At 39.5% G+C, this 22740-nt stretch overlaps 1 protein-coding gene across 8 annotated transcripts in view; it reads left to right on the top strand.

Annotated features, from left to right (window-relative positions):
* ARPP21 (cAMP regulated phosphoprotein 21) overlaps positions 1-22740 on the top strand; it is a 173272-nt gene that overhangs the window by 87895 nt on the left and 62637 nt on the right. For all 8 annotated transcript variants that reach the window (XR_012157455.1, XM_073333012.1, XM_073333016.1 and 5 more), the window contains 4 exons: positions 6012-6241; positions 14195-14425; positions 19982-20151; positions 22322-22426. Coding sequence is in view for 7 of the 8 variants with exons in the window: in XM_073333012.1 (XP_073189113.1) it covers positions 6012-6241; positions 14195-14425; positions 19982-20151; positions 22322-22426 (736 nt within the window). In the remaining variant the exon portion in view is untranslated. The remainder of the gene's footprint in view (positions 1-6011; positions 6242-14194; positions 14426-19981; positions 20152-22321; positions 22427-22740) is intronic.

The raw sequence follows: 22740 nt of genomic DNA, 5'->3' as shown, positions 1-22740 counted from the left end.
TTCAAAATCCTTTCCTTTTTTCTTTTTAACTTGTATTGCATCTGTGGTCTTTCCGCTGTGCTCTCCCGTTGTTTGGTCTCCCAAAAATTGACAGTAAACACTGCTGATCGCATCTTGTAAGACTCCAATCGAGGCCGAGCGATATGCTAAACTTGTCTGGATCTTTCAGTTCCTTCACCTCCACAGTGACACAACTCTCAGGTTCTCTAAATGAAAAACAGAAGCTGTTTTTGCTGGAAGCAAAAAATACCATCCCAATACTCAAACAACAACAACAACCAAGGCAAGCACCCTTTGCTTTTCACGTATGGAAAATGTTGTGAAATGGCGAAGTACTACATTTTAAAAATATCTAGTCAGAAACTCATAAAAATGCAAATGTGGGCAGTTCTGGTTTGAGTTTTTACGCAGCTGTGAAAGGCATTTTGGTTTTCATTTGGAGGCAGTTTGTAAACTATTCATAAGAAGTCAAATTCTGCTCTTAGCCTTCTGCTCCTGCTCATAGTGTACTTGGAATTATTATTTTTGTTTATGGTTCCAACCACCATGTGCAGGATGCTTTGCAGCCATTCAGGAATGGGCAGTCCTTACCTCCAAGATGTTCACAGTCAAAGATTGGAGAGGCAGATGGACAGGGGAAGGAAACCTAGAGTGAATCACTGTAAGCAGCATGGCAGAAGTTGGTCTTTAAGAGGCATTTAAATGTGGTTTGGGTGGCAGCCATGCTTGGGTGTTGTATCATGCATAGTGGGCCTCAAGGAGGGAAGGCCTGTTTGTGATTGTGAGAGAAGCTGACAATTGGGGAAACAAGAGTGGGAATGTCAGTGGAGTGGGAACAGGGTGCACACTAATAACAAGGGAGGATAAATAGGGAAGGGTAGAGTTTATATATGCCTTTGAAGTTAGTGACAGGAAGTTTAAATTTGATTAAATAGAGGGGAAGCTGATGGAGGGGTTTGCAGAGGGAAGTGACATGTTCAAATCAGTGCGTAAGTAGGAAGCTAACAGGTGTAATATGGGCTGAAGAGAGGCAATGTGTTTGTTTGGGTGGCCTGAAAGAGGAAGGATGTGACAAATGCCTCAATAAGGAAATTAATTATGGGGATGTGGGTTGGGAGGATGATGGGGGAAGGACAGATCCTGGAGATATTGAGGAGGAAACGGGTGGGATTTGGGTATGGCCTGGATATGTGAGCTAAGGGAAAGGAAGAAGTCAAAATTAATCCTTTGATTCACAGGCTGTAGATTATAAAGCAAGAAGGGAACAGTGAGATCATTTGGTCAGACTTCCTGGATAACACAGGCTGCAGAACTTCCCTGAATTAATTCCTATTTGAGCTACAGCATGTCTTTTAGAAAGACATCCGGTCTTGATTTAAAATGTTCCTGTGATAGAGAACCCATCACAGCCCTTGGTAAATCATTGCCATGATTAATTACCCTCACTGTTAAAAATGTATGCCTTATTTCCAGTCTAAATACGTCAAGCTTCAACATCCAGCAACTGGATCTTGTTATACATTTCTCTGATAAATTAAGAGCCCTCTATTATCAAACTTCTCCTCATGTAGGTATTTATAGAAAGTGATTAAGTCACTCCTTAATCTTCTCTTTGTTAAGCTAAACAGACTCAGCTCCTTGAGTCTATGGCTAGCATGTTTTTCAATCCGTTAATTATTCTTGTGGCTCTTCTTTGAACTCTTCAGTTTATCAACATCCTTCTTGACTTGTGGATACCAAAACTGGACAGAGTATTCCAGTAGCACTTGCACCAATGCATACCAGAGGTAATATAACTTCCCTGTTTTTGCTCAATATTGCCCTGGTTTATACATGCAAGAATGGCATTGGCTTTTTTGACCACAGAGTCGCACTGAGAGATCATATACAGTTGATTATCCATTATGAATAAGGCCCTACCAAATTCATGACCATGAAAAATGCATCATGGACCATGAAATCTGGTCTTTTGTGTGCTTTTACCCTATACTATACAGATTTAATGGGGGAGACCAGCGTTTCTCAAATTGGGGATCCTGCCCAAAAGGGAGTTGCGGGGGGTTGGGTGTGGGGGGGGGTCAAAAGGTTATTTTAGGGGGGTTGTGGTATTGCCACCCTTACTTCTGTGCTGCCTTCAGAGAGTGGCAGCTGCTGACTGAAGGCCCAGTACAGAAGTAAGGGAGGCAATATCACACCATGCCATTCTTATTTCTGTGCTGCTGCTGGCGGCGGCTCTGCCTTCAGAGCTGGGATCCCGGTCAGCAGCTGCCACTCTCCAGCTGCCCAGCTCTGAAGGCAGCACCGCTGCCAGCAGTAGCGCAGAAGTAAGGGTAGCAGTACTGCAATCTCCCCACCCCCAATAACCTTGCAACACCCACACCCACAAAATGTCTTTTTGGTCAGGACCCCTACAATTACAACACTGTGGAATTTCAGATTTAAATAGCTGAAATAATGAAATTTACTATTTTTAAAATCCTATGACTGTGAAATTGACCAAAGTGGACCGTGAATTTGGTAGGGCCCTAATTATGACATCCAAACCCTTTCCAGAGTCACTACTTCTCAGGATACAGTCTCCCATCCTGTAAATAATGCCCACATTATTTGTTCCTAGATGTATGAATTTACATTGGCCATATTAAAAAGCATATTATTTGCTTGTTCCCAGTTTACCAAGCAATCCAGATCACTGTATCAGTGACCCTGTCCCTTTCATTGTTTACGACCCTGCCCGCCACCTGCCAATCTGCTGTCATCTGCAGTAATTTTGTCAGTAATAATTTTGTCTTCTTCCAGATAATTGATAAAAATGTTAAATAGTGTAGGGCTAAGAACCAATCACTGCAGGACACCAGTAGAGACACTGGATGATGATTCCCAGTTTACCTTTCAGTTAGCCAATTATTAATCTGTTAATTAATGTGCCATGATAATTTTGTATCTTTCTAATTTCTTAATCAGTGTCATGTGATGCCAAGTCAAATTCCTTTCAGACATCTAAATATATGAAATCAACACTATGACCTTTATTAACCAAACTTGTATTCTCATCCAAAAAGACATGGTTAGTCTGATAAGATTTTTTTTTCCAAAAACACACGTTGATAGCATTAATTATATGACCCTCTTTTGATTCTTTATTAATCATGTCCCATATCAGCTGTTCCATTATTTTTCCAGGGATCAGTGTCAGGCTGACAGGCCTATAATAAACTAGGTCATCCCATTTGCTCTTTTTAAATATTGGCACAACATTAGCTTTTTTCTAGTCTTTGGAAGCTTATACAATGTTCCAGCTGATATGGGACATGATTAATAAAGAATCAAAACTTATTGAAAATCAACATTAATGGTCCAGAGAACACTTGAGCCAGGTCTTTCAAAACTCTTGGATGCAAGTTATCCAGATGCAAGTTTAAAATTTCTAGCATTAGTAGCTGCTGTAGCATCTTCCTTATTTACTGTTTGAATGGAAAGTACTGCATCGTCATCTTGCTTTTTCCCAAATACAGAACATGAATCAGACCACATCATCTTGCTTTTTCTCAGATACAGAACATGAATATTTATTGAGCACATCTACCTTTTCTGCAATATTATTAACACTTCTACCATTGCATCTAGTAATGGACAAATATCATTGTTGGGATTCCTTTTATTTCTAATATACTTTAAAAAACTACTTCTTAGTGTCCTTAATTCTGCTGGCCATCCGTTTCTATTTATATCCTTTTGCTTCCCTTGTCAGTTTTCTACAATTCCTAGCTTTTGATTTATATTCATTGCTATCAACTTCCCTGTATTCTATATGTTATAGCTGCTTTCACTCTCCCTCTATGGCAGGTTGGTTTTTAACCAGCGAAGCCTTCTTTCTCAATATATGGCTTTTTGTGCATCTAGTAAAACGTTTCTGAACAGTTCCCAATTATCAGTCAGATATTTCTGTTTAAATTCTGTCTCCCAACTGATCAGTTCATAATTGTTTTCAGGTTTATGAAATTAACTCTTTTAAAGCACCAAGTGTAATATGTTATGGGTTTGGACGATATTCTATATTTGCACATTATAAATGTGATCAAGTCATGATCACTTGTACCTAAACTACCACTAATTTTAAGTTTTGTGATTAGTTCCTCTTTATCTGTCAAGATAATGTCTTGATATAGAATGCCCCCATTTAAAATGCAATACTTTCTAAGTTAGGAAATTGTTATTTATACAATTTAGAAATTCCAAGGATATTTTAGTGCTGGCAGCCTAAGACCTCCAGCATATATCACTCAAATTGAAGTTCCCCATGATCACGCAGCTTTTTTTTTTTTGTACACATTATAGATAGGTGCATAAGGAGACAGTTGTCCTATTCTCTACTGTGATTTGATGGTGTGTAGCAGACACCAGCTAGTGCTCTTTATCTGTTAGAATGCAGATCTATAAGTATACAAGAATATTTGTTTCTGAGTTGTCAGTAACTTGGAAATAAATAATGCCATTTTGACATAGTGCCATTCTCACACCCTTTTTGCCCACATGATCCTTTTTAAGTAGGTTATAGCCAGTGATTTTAACATTCCAATCATGCAAATCTTCCCAGCAGATTTCAGTAATACAATCTGAGTTGAATTTATGCATATAAAAGTTCGTCTTCTGCTGAGGTGGAGGCCATCCTGTACTGCCTTCTCTCCACATAGAAGGTGGACCAATGTTACACAAAATCAAAACTTTCTGCTTTACACCATTTACCTAACCAGGAGTTCAGTTACAGGAACTTTTGCCTTCTTTCCTTTGTGGGATGCAAAGAATCTCCAGGAAGATTACTTGAACGTTCTTCTCCGTTATCATCCCCGAAGTCACCTATAATCTGTGAGGTATCCCGTAAAGCAGTGTGGTTATTGCTGATATGTACCCCATCACCATTGGTCCTTGCCCGCTGACTTTAGAAGCCTTTCCAGTCTTAAGGTCACATCTTATGCCTTGGCTCTGAGAAAACAGCACATCATCATGCTTATGTCCAGTCTTGTGTGAGTGACAGGGAAAATAGAGGTATTGTCACCACTTTCACAGAATCACTTGGGGTAGTGATGGTCCAATATAGTTGTCTCAATTTTGGACAGATTTGTGTTTTCTCTCACAGGTTGTTTTGTTTTTAAGGACAGGTTAGCTTGAGAACTGTCATTTTTCAGACAATAAAGTCCCAATCCTGTAAGATGCCAAGTTTTACCTGCAACATGACAAATGTCTTTGGTTCCAATGAAATTGTGAGCTGAGGATATTCAGCATCTTACAGCATCAGGCAGGGTTTTTTAAAATGGGTTTACAGTTTGCAATTTTTTTCCCTACAGGTGCTACAGAGCAATATTCTCTCTGACCTGCATGATGGATTCCTAAAGTCTATACAGGAGTATGGAAATCCTGTTGCTGTCAATGGGAACTCTATACATGTAGAGTTAGCAGAATATTGCAGAACTGAAAAGATAGTTTTGCCCAGAATTTGAATCCAAAAGATTGTATTGTTTAAATGATTCTACTGCAGCTTTTGTAATTTTGCTTTTCAGTTTTTCATTTACATTATATATTTTTTTTTGTTGTGTGTTCACGATGTGGTGATGTAAGGGGAAGATTGTTTTATTCAACTGCTGAATCTCTAAATATGATATGATATTATCTCCATTTTTTCCCTGTAATTCAGAGTCAATGAAGAAGGCTAGCACTTTTTATGTAAAACATTTGTCAGATGCATGTGTAATTCTTCTGATGTCTACGTTTCTAATGAAGTGATATATATACACACACACACATACAAAGTGATAAGTGTTCTATACAAAGAAAGGTATGGCAGTGTTTATATGTCGAGCCAGGTTCCATTTTCCGTTAGACTCATAAATCCAGAATCACCCCATTCACTTCAGTGGATTTACTCCAGTGTTACACCATTGTGACCAAAAGCAGAATTTGGCCAATACGTTTGTCATTTTTATGCATCTTTGTTTTTTTTGATGGTGCTCTAGGGGTAACAGAGATAGCACAGGGAAGGCATCTGGCAGCCGGCAAAGCAGTACAGAGAACGAAATGAAATGGACAGACCACCAGAGGCCATGGAGCAGCACAGATTCCGACAGCTCCAATCGCAATTTAAAGCCAGCCATAACAAAGACAGCAAGTTTTGGTGGAATAACTGTTCTGACAAGAGGAGATAGCTCATCAAGTAACAGGAGTACCGGCAAACTGTGTAAAACAGGTAGCTACTATTGTATTGGGTTCATACTGTTTGTGTGTCTGCCATGAGAAATAAGTATGATTGTGTTTTTCTGCAGCCATTCTGTATTAAGTGGAGTATACAAGTGGAGTATGTACTTACTGCAAGTACTGCATATGTGTGCATGTTTGTATATTGTAGGTGGGTCTCGAGTGTTTAATTTTTAAATATGAATCACAAATCCTGATAGCTTGGGGTGAGAAGCCTATGCAAAGTGGATTTGTGTATTCATTGTTCTTCATGGCACAATACTTGTGTTTATTCTTTTTGCATGCTGTATGCCATTGCTGTGGATTAGAAGATGATAGTCCTTTCTGGCAAAGAAAACCCCCTTTTTTTGGGTATTGCACAGAGAATTGAATGTTGTAAAACTTGGCCCCACTCAAAAATCCAAAGCCCTTTTTCTGAAACGCAGACCTCTGAAGTGGCCATCTGCTTCTCAGACTGGAGCCTCTGCAGATAGTCTGCTGCCAGTCTGCCTCGTTCATGTTGAATCACATAGTATAATGGAAGCTAATGCAAATTTTGGATTCTGAAATGTTTTCATTTTATATTGTAGCTCCAATTAAATGAAATGACAATTTGAGAAACATGTTCTCCTGCTTTTGTTTACCTTTCACAGTTATATAACTTAAAAGTGAGTCATGGTGCATTGGTCCACATAACTCCAAACCATGCCATTTAGCTCTTTTATATGTTTTATATTTATGTATAAATGTGTAATATAAATAATCAGCCCATCAGATTCCTTCCTCAGTTTGGGTCATGTGATAAACACAGTACAACCCCAATAGCAATCAATACTTAGCACTTAGTGCTTTTCAGCTTCAAAGTGCTTTACAGACCTTTAGTTAATTAACCCCAATTCATCAGACCTCGGTTAGCCAAACATCACTTATCTCCCCTGAGGTTGTACTATATTCTTTTCTGCACTTCGGGTGCCATGTCCAGGAGCACAGTGGAGATCTGTCAGAAAGCCCATCTGACTGGTGGAAGGAGTCTGCATTTTAGCATCTCCATAGTCTAAAGTGCAGTGAAGAGTTTTGGCCATGTCTACCTATCTACCAGTTTTAAAGGAGCAACACTAGTTTGAATGCAGTCCCTTTAAAACTTGCTGGTCATAAAGCTGGCTGGGAACCTGAGATACATTTTTATAAGCCCCTGGTTTCAGGTGGCTTTTAAAACCTGTGGCAGGTGAAGGTTGTGCTTTTTATGGGCCAGATCCTGAGATTCTTGTTCAGTTTTTCTCTGTTCTTATCTCTAGGTAAAATTCCTCTGAATTATGAATTGAATATAACCTGTATAAAGACCTCAGAATCTGGCCCAATATAGTCATACATATCTAGATAGTATCTGGCCCTGTATAGTCATGCATATGTAGTTAGTATCTGTGGGAGCTCCATTGCTTCAGTCGTGCTTTAATGACTTTGAAAATACTTGCCACATTCTCAGCCTGTGTGAATGATAAATGCATTGTACAGTGCTGCACACACTATATTGTGAGCCTGATCCTCAGATAGATCCAAGGACTTCAGTAGATTTTTGCATCTTTTTTAGAATCGAGCCCAATCTGCATAAATTAATGTTGCTCAGTGTAATCTGTAGTACAGTTCTGTGTTGACTGCATTTCTCTGCAGCAGTACGCTGCAGAGACACACAGCACTTGAACACTCCAGTTTGGTGGATTTGGACCCATGCTAACTGCAAAAGATTTAATAGTTTAAATAGCCTTTAGTGGTGAAATCATTCCTATCAAATGATGCACTTACAAAAACAAAATCCCAGAGGAGCTCTAATAATTTTAAATATATCTGCACCATATATTCACTAAATCCCCACTTTCAAATGACAGCTCTTATAACACATTTAAAACACGTCAGTAGTATTAAAATACCATGTTCTTTGCAGAGTGATTAGGTATTGTAAGTGCTTTGGAGGTTTTAGGTTTTTAAAAAAAAAATTTCTAAGTGTTTCAATTTGAAAGCTTGTCAAGCCCCAGGAAAGGAAAAAGAAACGACATAAAAAAGTGGGGGGAAAGAGCAATATTGGATGTCAAAACAAACTCTCACTTTCAAAACCACGATATAAAGTGAAGCTGTCAGTCACCCTGGGAAAGTCAGGGGAAATAAGGCTACAGGGAAAAAAGATTCAGATGTTATCGTTGAAGTGTTATTTTATGGCAATATGGCAGCTGAGAATGACCATTCCAAAAAATGGAAAAGTTCACCTTAGTATATTGCTGTCTCACCCCCAAACAACACTATGTGGATTCATGCAACTGTCAGAGCCTGCATACACTATTGGCCTATTGACTAGCTGATTAAAACTTTATTTTTACCACTTGATGTAGTGATATTCGCCATGGCATTTTCAGTATTCTGTAATCTAATCTTTGGGAGTACTACTAATATTGCTGTACAGCTTACTCCTGGGGGGAATTCTGTGCCAAAAAAATTTAAAAATTCTGCTCACAATATTTTAAAATTCTGCATACTTTATTTGTCAAAATAACATAATGTAATCACTCCAGTTTCAATGTTGGTAATTTATTTCATAATACCTGTCAACAAGTATATCAACAATACAGACAGCAGCAAAAAAGATTCCTCCAGGAGTAGAGCGTTAAAGAAACCCCTACAACAATCCAGTTCCAGTTGCAGGGTGCTATAGGGGGCTGGATGGGTGCCCCCAGACAACAGCCCCCCTTTCCCCACAGAGCCCAGCCATAGGACAGCCCCCGACCCAGACACCAGCACCCCCAGAGCCTTTACTCCCCCCAGCTTCTTTACTGTCCAGTCAGGGGACATGGTGTGGTGCGTCCCTGCCCTTCCTCCCACTTTGTCAGAGCTGGGTCTCCCAGGCCCTCTCTGGTCCCCGGGAGAATGGGCGCTGCAGAGTCCAGAAGCCCCTAGTGGTGATCAGAAATTCTGCAGGGGAAACAGGAAATTCTATGAAATTCTGCATTGCAGAGTGGCACAGAATTCCCCCAGGAATAATCGCTAAATGCTGTTGTTCAGCAAACATTTAAGGCTTTATTCTGTGTTTCTATCGATGCAGGTAGCACATTTTCATTTATGTACAATATACAAGAAGCCAGCTTGCATTCAATGATAGGTCACACAGTTCATCATCAACTAAAAGAAGATAAATGGTCAAAGGACTGGTGAGCATTAAGCAAGACTGCATGACAGTCATCCTGATGCCATAACAGTGTTATCAACCAAATAACTTCAACTGGAAAAATATCAAGATTTTAATTAAATCTAGTGTGTGCTCAGAGATAATTGGAGAAAATATGCAATAGTACAATAGCCGCCAACAATAGTTTAGTGTCCTGATTGGTCTAATTTCTGGTTATTGGCTTGGTGTGGGGTTGGCTGAATGGCGTTTAGTAATATACAGGGGGGTCAAGCTAGAAGATCTGATGGTCCCTTTTGGCCTTCCTTTTACTCTCTTTTCTGTATCGCTTCAGACATCTGGTCCCACCTTACATAGGACACAGAACATGCCCTTCTCTGTGCTCCATTGCGCAAAAAAAAAAAAATCAGCAGAGAAATGATGGTGCTGTACTCTCAGAACGAAATGAGCTGCTCTAAATCCATGACATGGCTGACTTCCCTTTTTACTGTTCATTGCATACTGTGCTTGTGACACTTGCTAAAAAAAATCCATTTTAATTTAAAAGCACAGTTTGTATGTTGCAAATACCATGTTACCTGTTGCTTATATATTATGAAGCATAATGTATATTGAGAGATAAATTATTCGAGCTATTCATCGATACTGTGGGGGTAGGGAGGAGGAGTTAGTAATTCAACAAATTACTCATGCCGCATTCCTGCAATTTATGATATCATCCACATCTTCAGTTGGTTTAGACTTCCATACTATAAATTACTTCTTTTCAGGATTGTCTAAGCATGCATATTTGTGGTGAAATGGATGTCCTTGCATGTGGATGTGTCTATCCTAGAAATTCAGCTCCCATCCATACTTGTGATGGCAAAATGTGACTCTTAGTATGATGACAACCTTTTCCTTTACTGTTTACAATCATTTTTATTTTAGTCATAATAAAAGAAAACCAAGCATGCATTCTATCTATATCTATATATATGTAGCATATTAATTAAGTAAGAATTGGCTATTAATAGGAAGACATAAACCAAATCTATCTTTAGCTTCCTTCTTTATGGTGCAAAGTTTCCATTTTACACTAGTACAGGATAAACACTGGTTGAAACCTATTTCTTCCCCTCCTCCATTTACAAACAGTTGGCTGTATTCCAATCACAGTCACATTTGAGTAAATTTGTAGTGCCAATTAACTTCATTGGAGCTACTCCAGACTTCTACTATTATAAGTGGGATCAAAAATCGAATCCAGGTTGTTGAGTGCTCTTTATAGGTCCTGCAGGGCAAATACAATCTATGCTGCAGGCATTTAAAAACATTAACCATTTTGATAAAGAATCCTGTATGTTATGATTTAGCAGCCTGGTTTTGGAACCAGATTTCTGCTTCTTTATGATTTGCTCGAGTCAAGGTGATGTGGTAAATGTTTCCCCTAATAAACTCGGGAGTGAAGATGTGTGGGCACCTGCAAGCCTACCATGCTGAAGCATCATTCCTCTTTCCAGAAATGCAAGCTGCAGACAGGTATCGCTTTTACAGCAAGCAGCACTTAAATACCAAAGTGATAAAAGTGATATAAAAACGAATGATGATTAGGTGGAACAAATTTTTAAAACTAGCAAATCAATTTTTCTGGTACTGTAAAAATGTATCTAAGAGGATGGTACTTACAAAAATGATGAGCAATGTGTCCCTGCTGAGAAATTGGCCCCTTAAGTCAAGTTATGAGTGGATAATTATATGGGCCAGCTGGTAAGGAAGGGAGTATTTTTCACTGTTTATAGAGATATGTTTGAAGGATGTAAACAACAAGGAGGTAGAAGAATTAATTAGGCTTGTCCAAGAGGTGAAATTAAGAACACAGAGATGAAACCAAGGAAAGGAAAATTTAAGTTGAACATTGGCGGGGGGGGGGGGGGAGTTCAAATGGTAAGATCAAATGAACTGTGAAATAGTCACTCAGGGAAACTGGAGGGGAGCCTCGTTGTGTGGGTCATTTAAAACCAGGTGTATGGAGAAAGCTGCCAGGTTTTCTCTTCAGACTCCCCCCTCCCCACACCCCAAAACAGAAACTACTAGATTTTTTTCCTGTTTCTTCCCCATTGCCATTACTTTTTGAACTTCAATATCATTGTGAGCTACATTTAAGAACATAATTCATCCAAATATATGTTAATAAGGAAGTGATTGGAACATCTAGCTTCTCTTTATGCCCATTATGAAATCTTAAAAATGTTTATAGAACTATCAAAAAGCATAAAAGGGAATTGTATAAAGATGAATTCATTGATGATTGGCAAGAGGTACATGGCTAATGGATAGAATCAACAGCCATTAGTTACTGAAGAGAGGGGTGAACTTGTGGATTGGTAAGGTCTGGTTTGCTAGAATCTCAAAACTTCTGGATGGTGGTCAGGTCATCTGATAACATGATTCCATCTAAGGTTGACGAGTTAGTATTATTTTTCCAGTCTTCAGAATGTTCAAATTATTAGATGGTTGTTTTTCATTCTAACTGTAGTAAATGTGAAAGCTATTGACCAATACAGCAAAAGGGAAATAATTTTTATTTATTACCAAACATCAGTGTTTGAATTTAACTGACCCAGGATGGCTAGCGTTGAATGAAATGAAAGGAAATAATTCATTGTAATGAAGAAATAATGAAAATAGATAAGGCTTAGAGAGTGTTATGTAAATATGCTCAAGAGTTGGTAAGTAAAAATATTGGAATGGATTAATGCTCTTTTCCAAAGGTTCAGAAATTTTGTTTGTTTGTTCAAGATTGGTTGTGCCGCTGAATGAAACTATTGAGGTAGAAGAGCAGATCACTGATGATCCTGCAAGTGAGCCAATTTAAATACCATCATCTTAATTGAAATGTAGCAGTCACAATATCTTAAGTGCTTGTTTCAAGCCTGTTCCAGGAGTTCTTCAATATCAACTTAATACAGGAGAACTCTCTATTCTTCCACACTCCCAAAATGGTAAAGCTCAATCTGTGATTATGTCATAAAAACTTCTGAAAGACACAGACCTGAACTTCATAAAAAAAGTTTGTCTTCTTTTACGTGAACCATATTGCCTTCAATGTAGCACAAAACAAGCAATTTAAAGAATCCTGATTGGGGCCTGTGGGCATCACTTAAATGTTTGTTAGTAATAATAAAGAAATCTCTTGATTCACTTTCTTTGATAGAGGCCTCCCAATAGTTTTCACATTACAGATTCATTATGAGATACTAAAAGGGGGGGGGGAGAGAAGAAAAATGTAAAGCAAGAACTAGAAGAAAGAATCAACACTGAAATGAATGCAAGGTGGCTATATATGGGAAAAGCTCTGATAATTTCTACATATTCTATTCAAAGAAAAATACATTCCTGCTTAATTCTGTTGAAGCTACATCTGAAAAAACCTAAATGAGCAGAATATTGTCTTCAAGCTGCTGAATGTGCCATCCAAGAATTCTCCCATCCAAGGAGATATCTGCCATTTGTACAAGCAAAATGATAAAATGAAAGAACTTCTCAGGAGTAAACATCCGAAATTTCTGATGTATAGTTTCTCAGCAAACTGTATAAACCTTTGTTGGGAAATGAATAGCTGGCACGGTCTCAGAATACATAGTGGAAATTCTTCTACAACCTCCATTAGCCTCTTGGTTAGTTGGTTGATTGATTGATCTACTGATTTGAAAAGAGGGGGTTTCGTGCAGTCCAATGAAAGTCACTGGAATCTTCAGAAAGATTGTTTCTTTCTTTGCATTCAGTTATGCATGTTGAAACTTGCTGTGAGCATGAAGATGACCTTGATGAAAACGTAACTCGGATTTTACACAACAGGGACTCCACAGAGGTGCCCTATATTTACAAAAGCTACTGCAGGGAGATTTGACCGATTACACGCTGTTACTACCTCTGCTGCAGTTTCAGTGAAAAACTGGCCTGGTCTAATTACCAACAAAGAAATGGATCCAGGCAAGAACAACACTGAAAAATGATTCAGGGAAGCTATGGAACCTAGTACTAAGCCCACACGATTGATCCCAAATGTAAAAGCTATATAGGAGGAAAATGCTGATGGAACATAATCCTGAGTTCTTTTCTTCGTTCCCTTTGTAGAGTTGAAATTGCAGATCCAAATTTGTTTGTGAAGGAGGTTGTGTATGTTTGTGGTATCAAAATGTTGGAAAATTGTCTAAGTAAAATCATAAAAGATTGGACAGTTGTATTCAGAACATTGTAAATTTTTAAACCACCTGCACTCTAGTCATCTGAGCTTCACTGGGCTGTGTTTTACCATATTTGTATTGGCTTGAAGCTTTTTAATAGGCTAGGTACTGAAAAAGCAAATAAGTTGCTAAAATTATAACTGTATCTAGCAGTGAATATGGAAGACTGGTACACCTAACTAGTTAGTAAGCTGTGTATTCAATTGGTGGTGTCTTGTGGTTTTGCGTATGGAATTGTAAACTTTGTCCTTTTGGGCAGAGTGTGCGTGTCTTTTATGAATGATTAAACATGACTGTAAAGAAAATCGAATAGCATGTATTCTATTACTGGTTCATTATCTTTTTTATGGAAGGGTAGACTTTTCAGGTTGGGCTGAATCACAATAGTCCTGCTTAAAACTGAGCTTGCTGGAGAGTGTATTATCATAAGGAACCATCAGCCCTGAGGGGTTAGAGGGCTGATTATCTACTAAATGCTTTACATCTTTAAAAAGTTTCATTCGGTGTAAGTAACAGCTTGAATGGAGGGTCTGAACTTCCTTCATAACTGAGATTCTGTATCTTTCAGGTTCAGAGTCTTCCAGCAGCGCTGGCTCCTCAGGATCACTGTCACGAACACATCAGCCTCTCCAAAGTGCATCCATTGTCCCTGGAGTGACAGCCAGCCCTTCAGGCAATGTTTCCTATACAGAGAATGGGATGAATGGCCAGGTAGCACCAAGCAACACCAGCTATATCATACTTCCACTTGAAGCTGCAGGGATACCACCTGGCAGTATCCTCCTCAATCCACACACAGGTCAGTCTGATATTCTTCCATCTTGCACTGCTTTTTAGGGAACACTGCCAACAGCATCACGTGTTAAAAATAGAATGACTGGTTTCAGAGTAACAACCGTGTTAGTCTGTATTCGCAAAAAGAAAAGGAGTACTTGTGGCACCTTAGAGACTAACCAATTTATTTGAGCATGAGCTAAGGTGCCACAAGTACTCCTTTTCTTTTTAAAAATAGAATGTTACCAGTAGCTGCTAGCCGTGATTTATTAGTGGGGAAATATCTACTTTGGTTTGGAAATCAGATTTGTTTGCATGTTTTTACAGTGGTGAGAAAATATGTGATGGCTTTGCAAAGACGCTGCAGCATAGCTGATAGGAGACAATAAGAAACCATTTTAATGTTATTGCATAGGATTCCGCTATAAAATAAGGCCCCGATCTTGCAGGGTGCTGAACGCTGTCAGTTCCCATTGGCTTCCCACTGGGGCTGCAATGGAGAGCGCTCAGCATCTCCCAGGATCAGGAGTTTGTATTCTTACCTAAGCTATTTGGTCAGCTTGGGTCTGTATAATTAAACTGGAAGTTGTGTGCGAACAGGCACTTCCATATCGTGGCATCTCCACTTCTCCTTCTAACTGGAACTATGCAGTGCAGAGGCACACAAGGAAATATGAAGTAATGGGCATAAAAGTTCATCTAAACATTTGTTAACCTCAAAAACATTTGAGTTCAGATTTGAGTTGTTGAACTTGTCCTTAGTTCAGATGAAGTCTAAGCAACTTCTTGCTTTCATTCCCCCACGGTATTTTGCAGACATTATAAAGAAGGCTTGGGAGATGGGGACTGTAGGGTCGCTTTGGTGATATGGGTCCATATCAGTGATAATGATTGAAATATTATCTGGCTCTGGGTCTGCATACATTCTGTGTTCTTTAGTGGAGTTATGTTGGTTTGAGGAGGTAATAAAAACCAAGCCGTGCATAACTATTTCCCACTATACCCAGAGCTGGGAGCTGAAGCCTGTTTTCAAAGGTCTTGGCATGATTAATTCAGGAATGTTATTTGTAGTGAGGGCCACCATTTTATGTTTGTTATCTGTCTCTTTATGTTAAATAAAAATAGTTCAGTGCCAAGACACAAACCTTTTATCAGCATTGGAAATACCTTTATAATCAATATAATGACAAAAAACTGAGAGATGAGTTGAATAAAAACATCTGCTTGAAAAACCATATTAAACCAAGCTTCCCATAATCACTTTACAAGATAATCGCATTTTGAGGCTCTTCAAGATACTTCAGCATTTGTAAAGGCAGAAAAATATTTTAAGTTTATATTTATATAGTAGGATTAATTTAACAACTTATTATTGAACATGCATATGTTTGTTTTTTTTTCAAGCTAAGCTGTTACAGTCTTGATTTGAGAGCCTGGTATTGGAGACGGGAGTCGGAGGATTTTAAATAAGTATTCCTTGCAATAAATGGAGGAAAAAAGGGAACAAACCAGTCATTCACTCACACTTTTCTAGTTAACAGTTCCATCCACTGTGCTGGAATCTCTTGAGCAATAAGAAAGAAGCCATTTGTATGTACTCTGCAGGCCACTTTCAAGAAGCCCTTTCGTACATACCTCAGCACACCTGGACTGGGGAGAGCAAGTGAGAGCAGCCACTGCTGCTTCTAGGAACAGTAACGGCTGAGAGGGTGTGTGCATGTTTCTGGGCATGGCAAGGATGGGGCCATAGCTGCACCACACTTGCATGCCGGTAGAGTTCTTCTGGGAGAGCACTCTTTACACTTGCTGTACAGAGGTAGCAAGTCTCACTGCCTAGCATATGCCCCCCAGCCTCCAGGGAGCATTATGTCACTCACAGGCCTAGTACCTCCCAGTTACACCATATAAATAGAGTGTCTGCTCCTCCCTTCTTAGCATGCCTCATCCTCTTCAGAGGCATAACTGAGCCCTCTGTGGATATGTCCACACTGCAGTTAGGAGCATGCTGCCCAGCATGAGTAGACAGACACGTGTGATCTCTGCTCGAGCTAGCACACTAAAAACAGCAGTGTAGCCAGTGGTAGCACGAGCAGCAGCTTGGCTAGCCACCTGAGTACAAACACACCTGGACCTCCTGGGCACATACGTGGGTGACACACCCTAGCTGCTGCCTGTGCTACCCTGCTATTTTTAGCATGCTAGCTCGCTTGAGCTAGTGTGTGTCTGTCTACTTATGCTGGGAAGCATGCTCCCAGCTGCCATGCAGACATACTGTGTGTGTGGGCAGTGGGGGATGAGGGGATGGATAGTCTGTATCTGTAAAAACATTGTTCAAACAGTATTTATGTGATTTTATATTTGTTTATTAGCACATATCTGTGCTGCTTTAACACTAGACAGACTGCTCTGTTTGTTGCTGTAGCTGATTTTTAATTACAATATAATTTTTAAAAAGTAGAAGAAGCAATTCAATTTAAACAATCAGGTCCTAGTCTCAGATTTATAGCATACATCACATTGTCACTTGTGTTGAAAATAAACCCTGCTGCGATGCCTGATAATTTTTTTAAAAATACATGCTATAAATTCTTCGTTATAACTTGAACCTAAATCTCTACATCTTCTTAAAATAAAATAGAAAAGAGTTTCCATGAGAAGGAGGCACTGATACTACAAGAGATTATCAAATATTATGAACAGACAAAAGATAAATGAAAAAGGAAGCTTTGTTTCTCATAATGAGTAGATTTTTCTTTCACAGTGCAACATCGCTTTTTAGCTCTGTCGTCGTCTTCTTCTTCTATTAGTTTGGTTACCTCCAATTCTATCCTCTTTTTTAATTCTCACTGCTTGGCCTTTAAAGATTTGTCCTTCCTTTCACACTGCATAGTCACTCTGACTACATGATCCTCTTATAGCATCCAGAGACACACCATGGTGTCTCTAGTCTGATGATTCTCCATGAGATCTGTAAATCTTACCAGATACGTCTCAACACCCTCTCTGATGTTGGCAATCCTCATTCTCTCTTTTAAGTATTCCCTCTTTCCTCCAGCTCTTTCTTCTTCACTCCACCTGCAAGAAGTTTGCTGATTTATTTATTTATTTATTTATTTATTTTTGTGAAAGGTTTTCATGTGCAGCAATATCTCTGCTTTCCCTACTCTTCAATCCACCCATTCCATCAGTCCATTTTCATCTTCCTTCTGATCTCTCCTGACACACTCTTTGACATCATCCCTTCAACAATTAAAAACATTTTGTGTTTCATTCTTATTCCTTATCACTTTGGCTTCTCCGTCATCCCTTGCTCCCTACGTCCGAGAAATAATTAATTCCTCAGTGTTTGCAACTGTCAAACACTAGACCCTCCTTTTCATTTCCTGTTTCAAAATTTTGCACTCCATTAGCTAATGCTCCAATCTCATTTTTAAGTTTACTTCTTCCTGTCCAGTCATCTTTCTTGAATGAAGTGTTGTATTTGAAACAGTCTTCTTTGATATTGTTCTTGAGAACCTAGCATTGCCTTCTGGAGTCTATCATCTTGGTCGCATAGTTTCACTCCTAGCTGTCCAGTTGTTCCTTTTTGGAACCCCTTTCCCTCTAGACTTCTCCACTATGGTGTTATCCTTAGTGAACTTCTCTATCTATCCCTGGTGGCCATCTCTGAATTTAACTTGACAAGTCCCTTCTGTGCAGATACTAATTCAATTTACCTCCTTCACTGTTCCAGTGGTTGCTTTATTGTCTGCCTCATCAGTTCCTGGCATTCTCATAGCTGTTGCCCTTTTGTTTCAAAAGAAGATCCTTAACCAACCTCCCCCAGTCTCCCATCTCCTTTTAAGCACTTTGAATCAGAGCATGCCCTCCAATTCCATGAGGTGGACCCAAACTTGCGGTGTGGAGGCATGAAGTGCCCCTCTGTAGCATCATCTCTGCCTTCCACAGACCCTGCTGAAGTTCTTTTGTGGGGATCAGACTGCATGGTTGGGGCTGAGTGCATGCTCTTGCTGCTCTCCATGCCATAGTTGTCCTCCATAGAGCTAGCCTCTCTTCTCTTTCAGGCAGTTTAGTCAGTATCCCTCTTCATTCTGAGTGAAACACATGGCGAGCATGCAGCCTGGAGCATTCACATTTTAAGTAGATCAGGGTACACTCCTCAGAAAGGTGGTTAACTTCTAAATCTGATCCTGTGTGTCAGAAGTGAGAAAAACAGATGGGTATTGAACAGCTTGAGCAGGCGGTGGGAGGAACTGGGAGCTGGTGGGTGATTAGGAGAGACTGGCTGGGCAGTGAGAGAAACGTATCTTATGCAAGACAGCCTTGCTTCAGTCAGGAATTGTGGCAGTCGTGTGATGTTGAGGTGAGAAACTCTTTATTTCACGATCAGCTTTCTAAGCCATCGAGTTCCCCTGCATTTCCCTCTCCATCTGAAATGGAAACAAAATGAATACTGTGGATGAAGTTCTACCTTCAGTATGATGGAGGGAAGAATTTGCCCCATACATTCAAAGACACTTCTAGGGCTTCTGCGTGTGAATTTCCAGAACGGTCTCTTCTAGTCTCTTAGGACATTGTCCTCAAAAGTTTAGAGCCTTGTTTCTGAGATGTGAAACTACATTCAATTAGCAGGGGTTTTTTTCCCCCTATTTGAACTACAATGCATTAAGCATAGTCTTATGGTTTGCATTCCATTTACATAGGGATGAAATGGGCATGAATATCTTCTATCTCCAATATTTGTTCCAGGATGCAATTTCAGCATTAAGTTAATTCAGCAATGAAGCCGTTAAAGTACATCCTTGAAGTTCATTCCTTCAGCTTCTAACCATAGCATCTGGACATCTTTGGCACAGTCCTTGTAATCTTCCACTCGTTTATGCACTGGACAAAACAGGGTGCTGTAACAAAAGCGCGTTCTGGCATACGTGAAGGAGTTATGAATTTAAGTTTCATTTATGTCATGCACAGCTGTACAGTAGAGTGCATGTACACCTCTGCTTTCAGTCACTCATGTAATTGCGTGTGGCACGGCAGCTCTATAATTTATCAGCCTAGTCCCATTTTGTGCTTTACTCTGGTGTAAACTGATGATGGAATGTTTTTGATCTCACCGTTAATGCCTGTCTATGCCCCTGCATTTAAGGATCTTCAGTCGTGGCCTGAGAAGTTAGAGAGAACAAACCGGAAATGTGTTTGTGATCAGATCAGTAAGAGCCCTCCGTAATCTTTCCACTGGGGGTTGTCATTCTCTTGCTGCATGCAAAAGGCTTTGGGTATTGACTGAGGCACAAACGTAGTCAGAAGTACCACTCAGGGATCCGATGTACATCTCTCTGGTGGAAGAAAAATGATCAGTTACATCTTAAAGTGCCATTAACTAACAGATGCTACCAGGCTCAGCAGCAAATATAAATAGCTGCCGCCTTAACTGGAAGCATTGTGAGCCATGAGCACTTTACTGTTGAAGATCAATTAGTACAAAGAGAGAGCTGCCTCCTAAATATGTGCCTGTCTAGTTTCTTTTAGTGGATGTTATGTTCTTAAAAGTATTCAGCAAATTAAGTGTATTTTGTTTCAGGCCAACCGTTTGTAAATCCTGATGGTACACCTGCAATATATAACCCTCCCAGCGGCCAGCAGCCAATTAGGAGCCAGCTTGTGGGACAGTCTCAGCAGCAGCCTTCGTCCCAACAGCAGCAGCAAGTGCAACAATCACAGCAACAAATGGCAAGTCACCTTGTCACACAGGTATGGCAACTGTTGAAAGGGGAGACCAAGCTTTCATCAAGGCTAGGATGATTGGGTGTGTTTACCTTCCCCACAGAGCAGCACTATAATCTCAAAAAAGCAACTAGACAAAATGTCAGGGTGGTTGTTTTTTTTTCTTTTGAAATAAATCTCAAAAGAAAAGCGATCAAATATTTTCTGGGTGGATGGAACAGGTAGAAAGATTTTCATCCTGAAAATGATTATTAAATCAGGTGGTGTACATGCGGAAAGTCTCTAGATTCCATTTGAAAAAATGTGACTAAAAGCCCTAATTATTCTTTCATAGAGAGGTGCAATATGTAATTTTGTAAAGGGCTGGGATACTTATACATAGCTCTGTTGATCTTTTGCTGAACACCTTGTAATACTCACAGCTTCTGAAATCAGTTGTATTGTTAACTGTTTCTAATTTCAGATTGTTAGTTTCTCTTCAAGTTTTCTTTGAGATCATTATATGTTCTCAATTATAATGATGTAATAATAATACTATTGGTAAATTTGGTCCCCTAAAGCTAATTTAGCATTAGGGACCCTATTCTTCTAATTGTCTAAAATATTATATGACCTTCTCTGATGTAGCACCTGAGCACCTTTCCCCGTATAGTGTATGGATATGTCCCGTTGACTTTAATAGGAGGTTCATGAACATACGTACAAGCAGATAGTACGGCTGAGTGTTTAGTTGTCACATTTTTATTCTCTACTTCTCAATCTGTTGAGGTCCGCATGTGGGACAAAAGCAAAGCTCTGAAGGCTCAATAATGGACCCAGTCAGTTTGGTATAACTTCTGTCTCACTGAGGGAAATATTGGAACCTAATAATAATAGTGCTGGAAGCCTTAATCAGCGTGGTCAGTGTAAACAATATATTGGCATCTAGCCAATATATTGAGCTCTAGGTCCCAAATCAGTCCCTCTCAGAATAAAAGGGGACTTTTTATGAGAGAAACTGAGTGTTTCTTCATGGAGATTCCCACACATCACTTAATGGGTCTGAGAGATTTTTACCCCCAAATCTCTCAAGAAAAGCCATCCACAAACATTATCTAGAGTCCAATGGCTCTAACCTCTGGATGTCCCCCAGATTTGTCGCAGTAGTGTGTGAATGGAGTCATGTTGCCAGAGAACTTTCAGGGCTCAGCTTTTACAGAGGTGAGAGGTTGAATCCATAAAACAGTAAATGCAGCCTAAGGTTCTATGAACTTATCATTGTATATACATCAGACCAGAGAGGGGGCCCTGGCTGGTCCAGCTGAATAGCAACCTACTCCGTTAGCATGAACCCAGAACTACCTGGGGAGCTCTCTTTAGGGCAAGGGAAGGGGATAGATAGACAGTACTGCAGTGCCCTATTTATGAACAGAGAGCAGTCTGGATTTGCACATGGAGAATTCCTCCATATGTAGATCTAAGGAGACTCATTCTGGTCCCAGATCACCCAGGTGTAAATCCAGAGAAACGCCACTGAAGCCAGTTTAGTTAATCTGGTTTTACTGAGTACAGAATACGGCCTAATATATATAACCTCAATTTAAAGATTCAGCTCTTCCCAATAATTTATAACCGAAAAGGCAGAATAGTACCAAGCTTGTGTAGGATTCATGTAAATGAGAGACTAAAATGAGAGGAATGCTAAAGCTATTCCTAGGTAAAACACCCTCCGTATTGTTCTGTATAAACACTTTCTTTCATTTATCTAAACATCTCCTCTAAGTAACTTGATAATCTCAATTTTGTTGTTACTTTTCAGCTTTATAATCATTAGTTTTCTACCTATGAAACACTCTGAGTTTAAATCAGCCATTAACAGAAAAATTCATATCTATGCATATGCTGTGCTTTTTCCCCTGTGATCTCTGTGAGTTATAGCATCTTGCTTTAGCATGGCAGCACACTAATAATAAGAAAATAACCACGGTTTTATTCGTGTATCTCATGAACTTGAAAGTCTGTTAGTCAGCAGAAAACAATAACAAAGAATCACAGGATTGAGGGACCAAAATGCAAGCTTAAAGTCACAGTCACTGATCTATTGTCTTTACCTGAAGACAGGTCACCTGCATTACCAGAGCTTTAGTTCCAAATAACAGTGTTTTGCTATTATCTAAGTCTTGGAGTGTTGTATTTATTGTCTCATTTTATTTTGTAGCCTGTTCAGGCTTTGCAGCCATCTTCCCAGACAGTCCAATATCCAGCTGTTTCTTATCCACCCCAGCATCTCCTGCCAGTCTCTCCAACGCAGCAGTTTCCTGTGGTACTACAGATTTTTTAATTTATTTTTGTGGTGATAGCTGATGTGGGGTGGCTGAGGTGAGCATGTGTATGTTTGACAGCAATGTGTAGGAATGCAGGGCAACTTGTGTTAAGGTCTTTGTAAATCTCTCTTTTATCCAACACTTCTGGAATACTTTAGCATTTTATGTCCACAAAGTTTGGAGGAAAACTTCTTATGGATGTGGTGAAAGACTTGTGTGACATGCTTCAGAATCTGTAGAAACCATTGTACTCTAAATCCACTGGCTGAACTTATTCCATGATCATATTGGAGCACTTAGATAACAGAATATT

The sequence above is a fragment of the Lepidochelys kempii genome, chromosome 2 (genome assembly GCF_965140265.1).
Source record: "Lepidochelys kempii isolate rLepKem1 chromosome 2, rLepKem1.hap2, whole genome shotgun sequence".
Lineage (NCBI taxonomy): Eukaryota > Metazoa > Chordata > Testudines > Cheloniidae > Lepidochelys > Lepidochelys kempii.
This window is presented reverse-complemented; position numbering and strand designations above follow the sequence as displayed.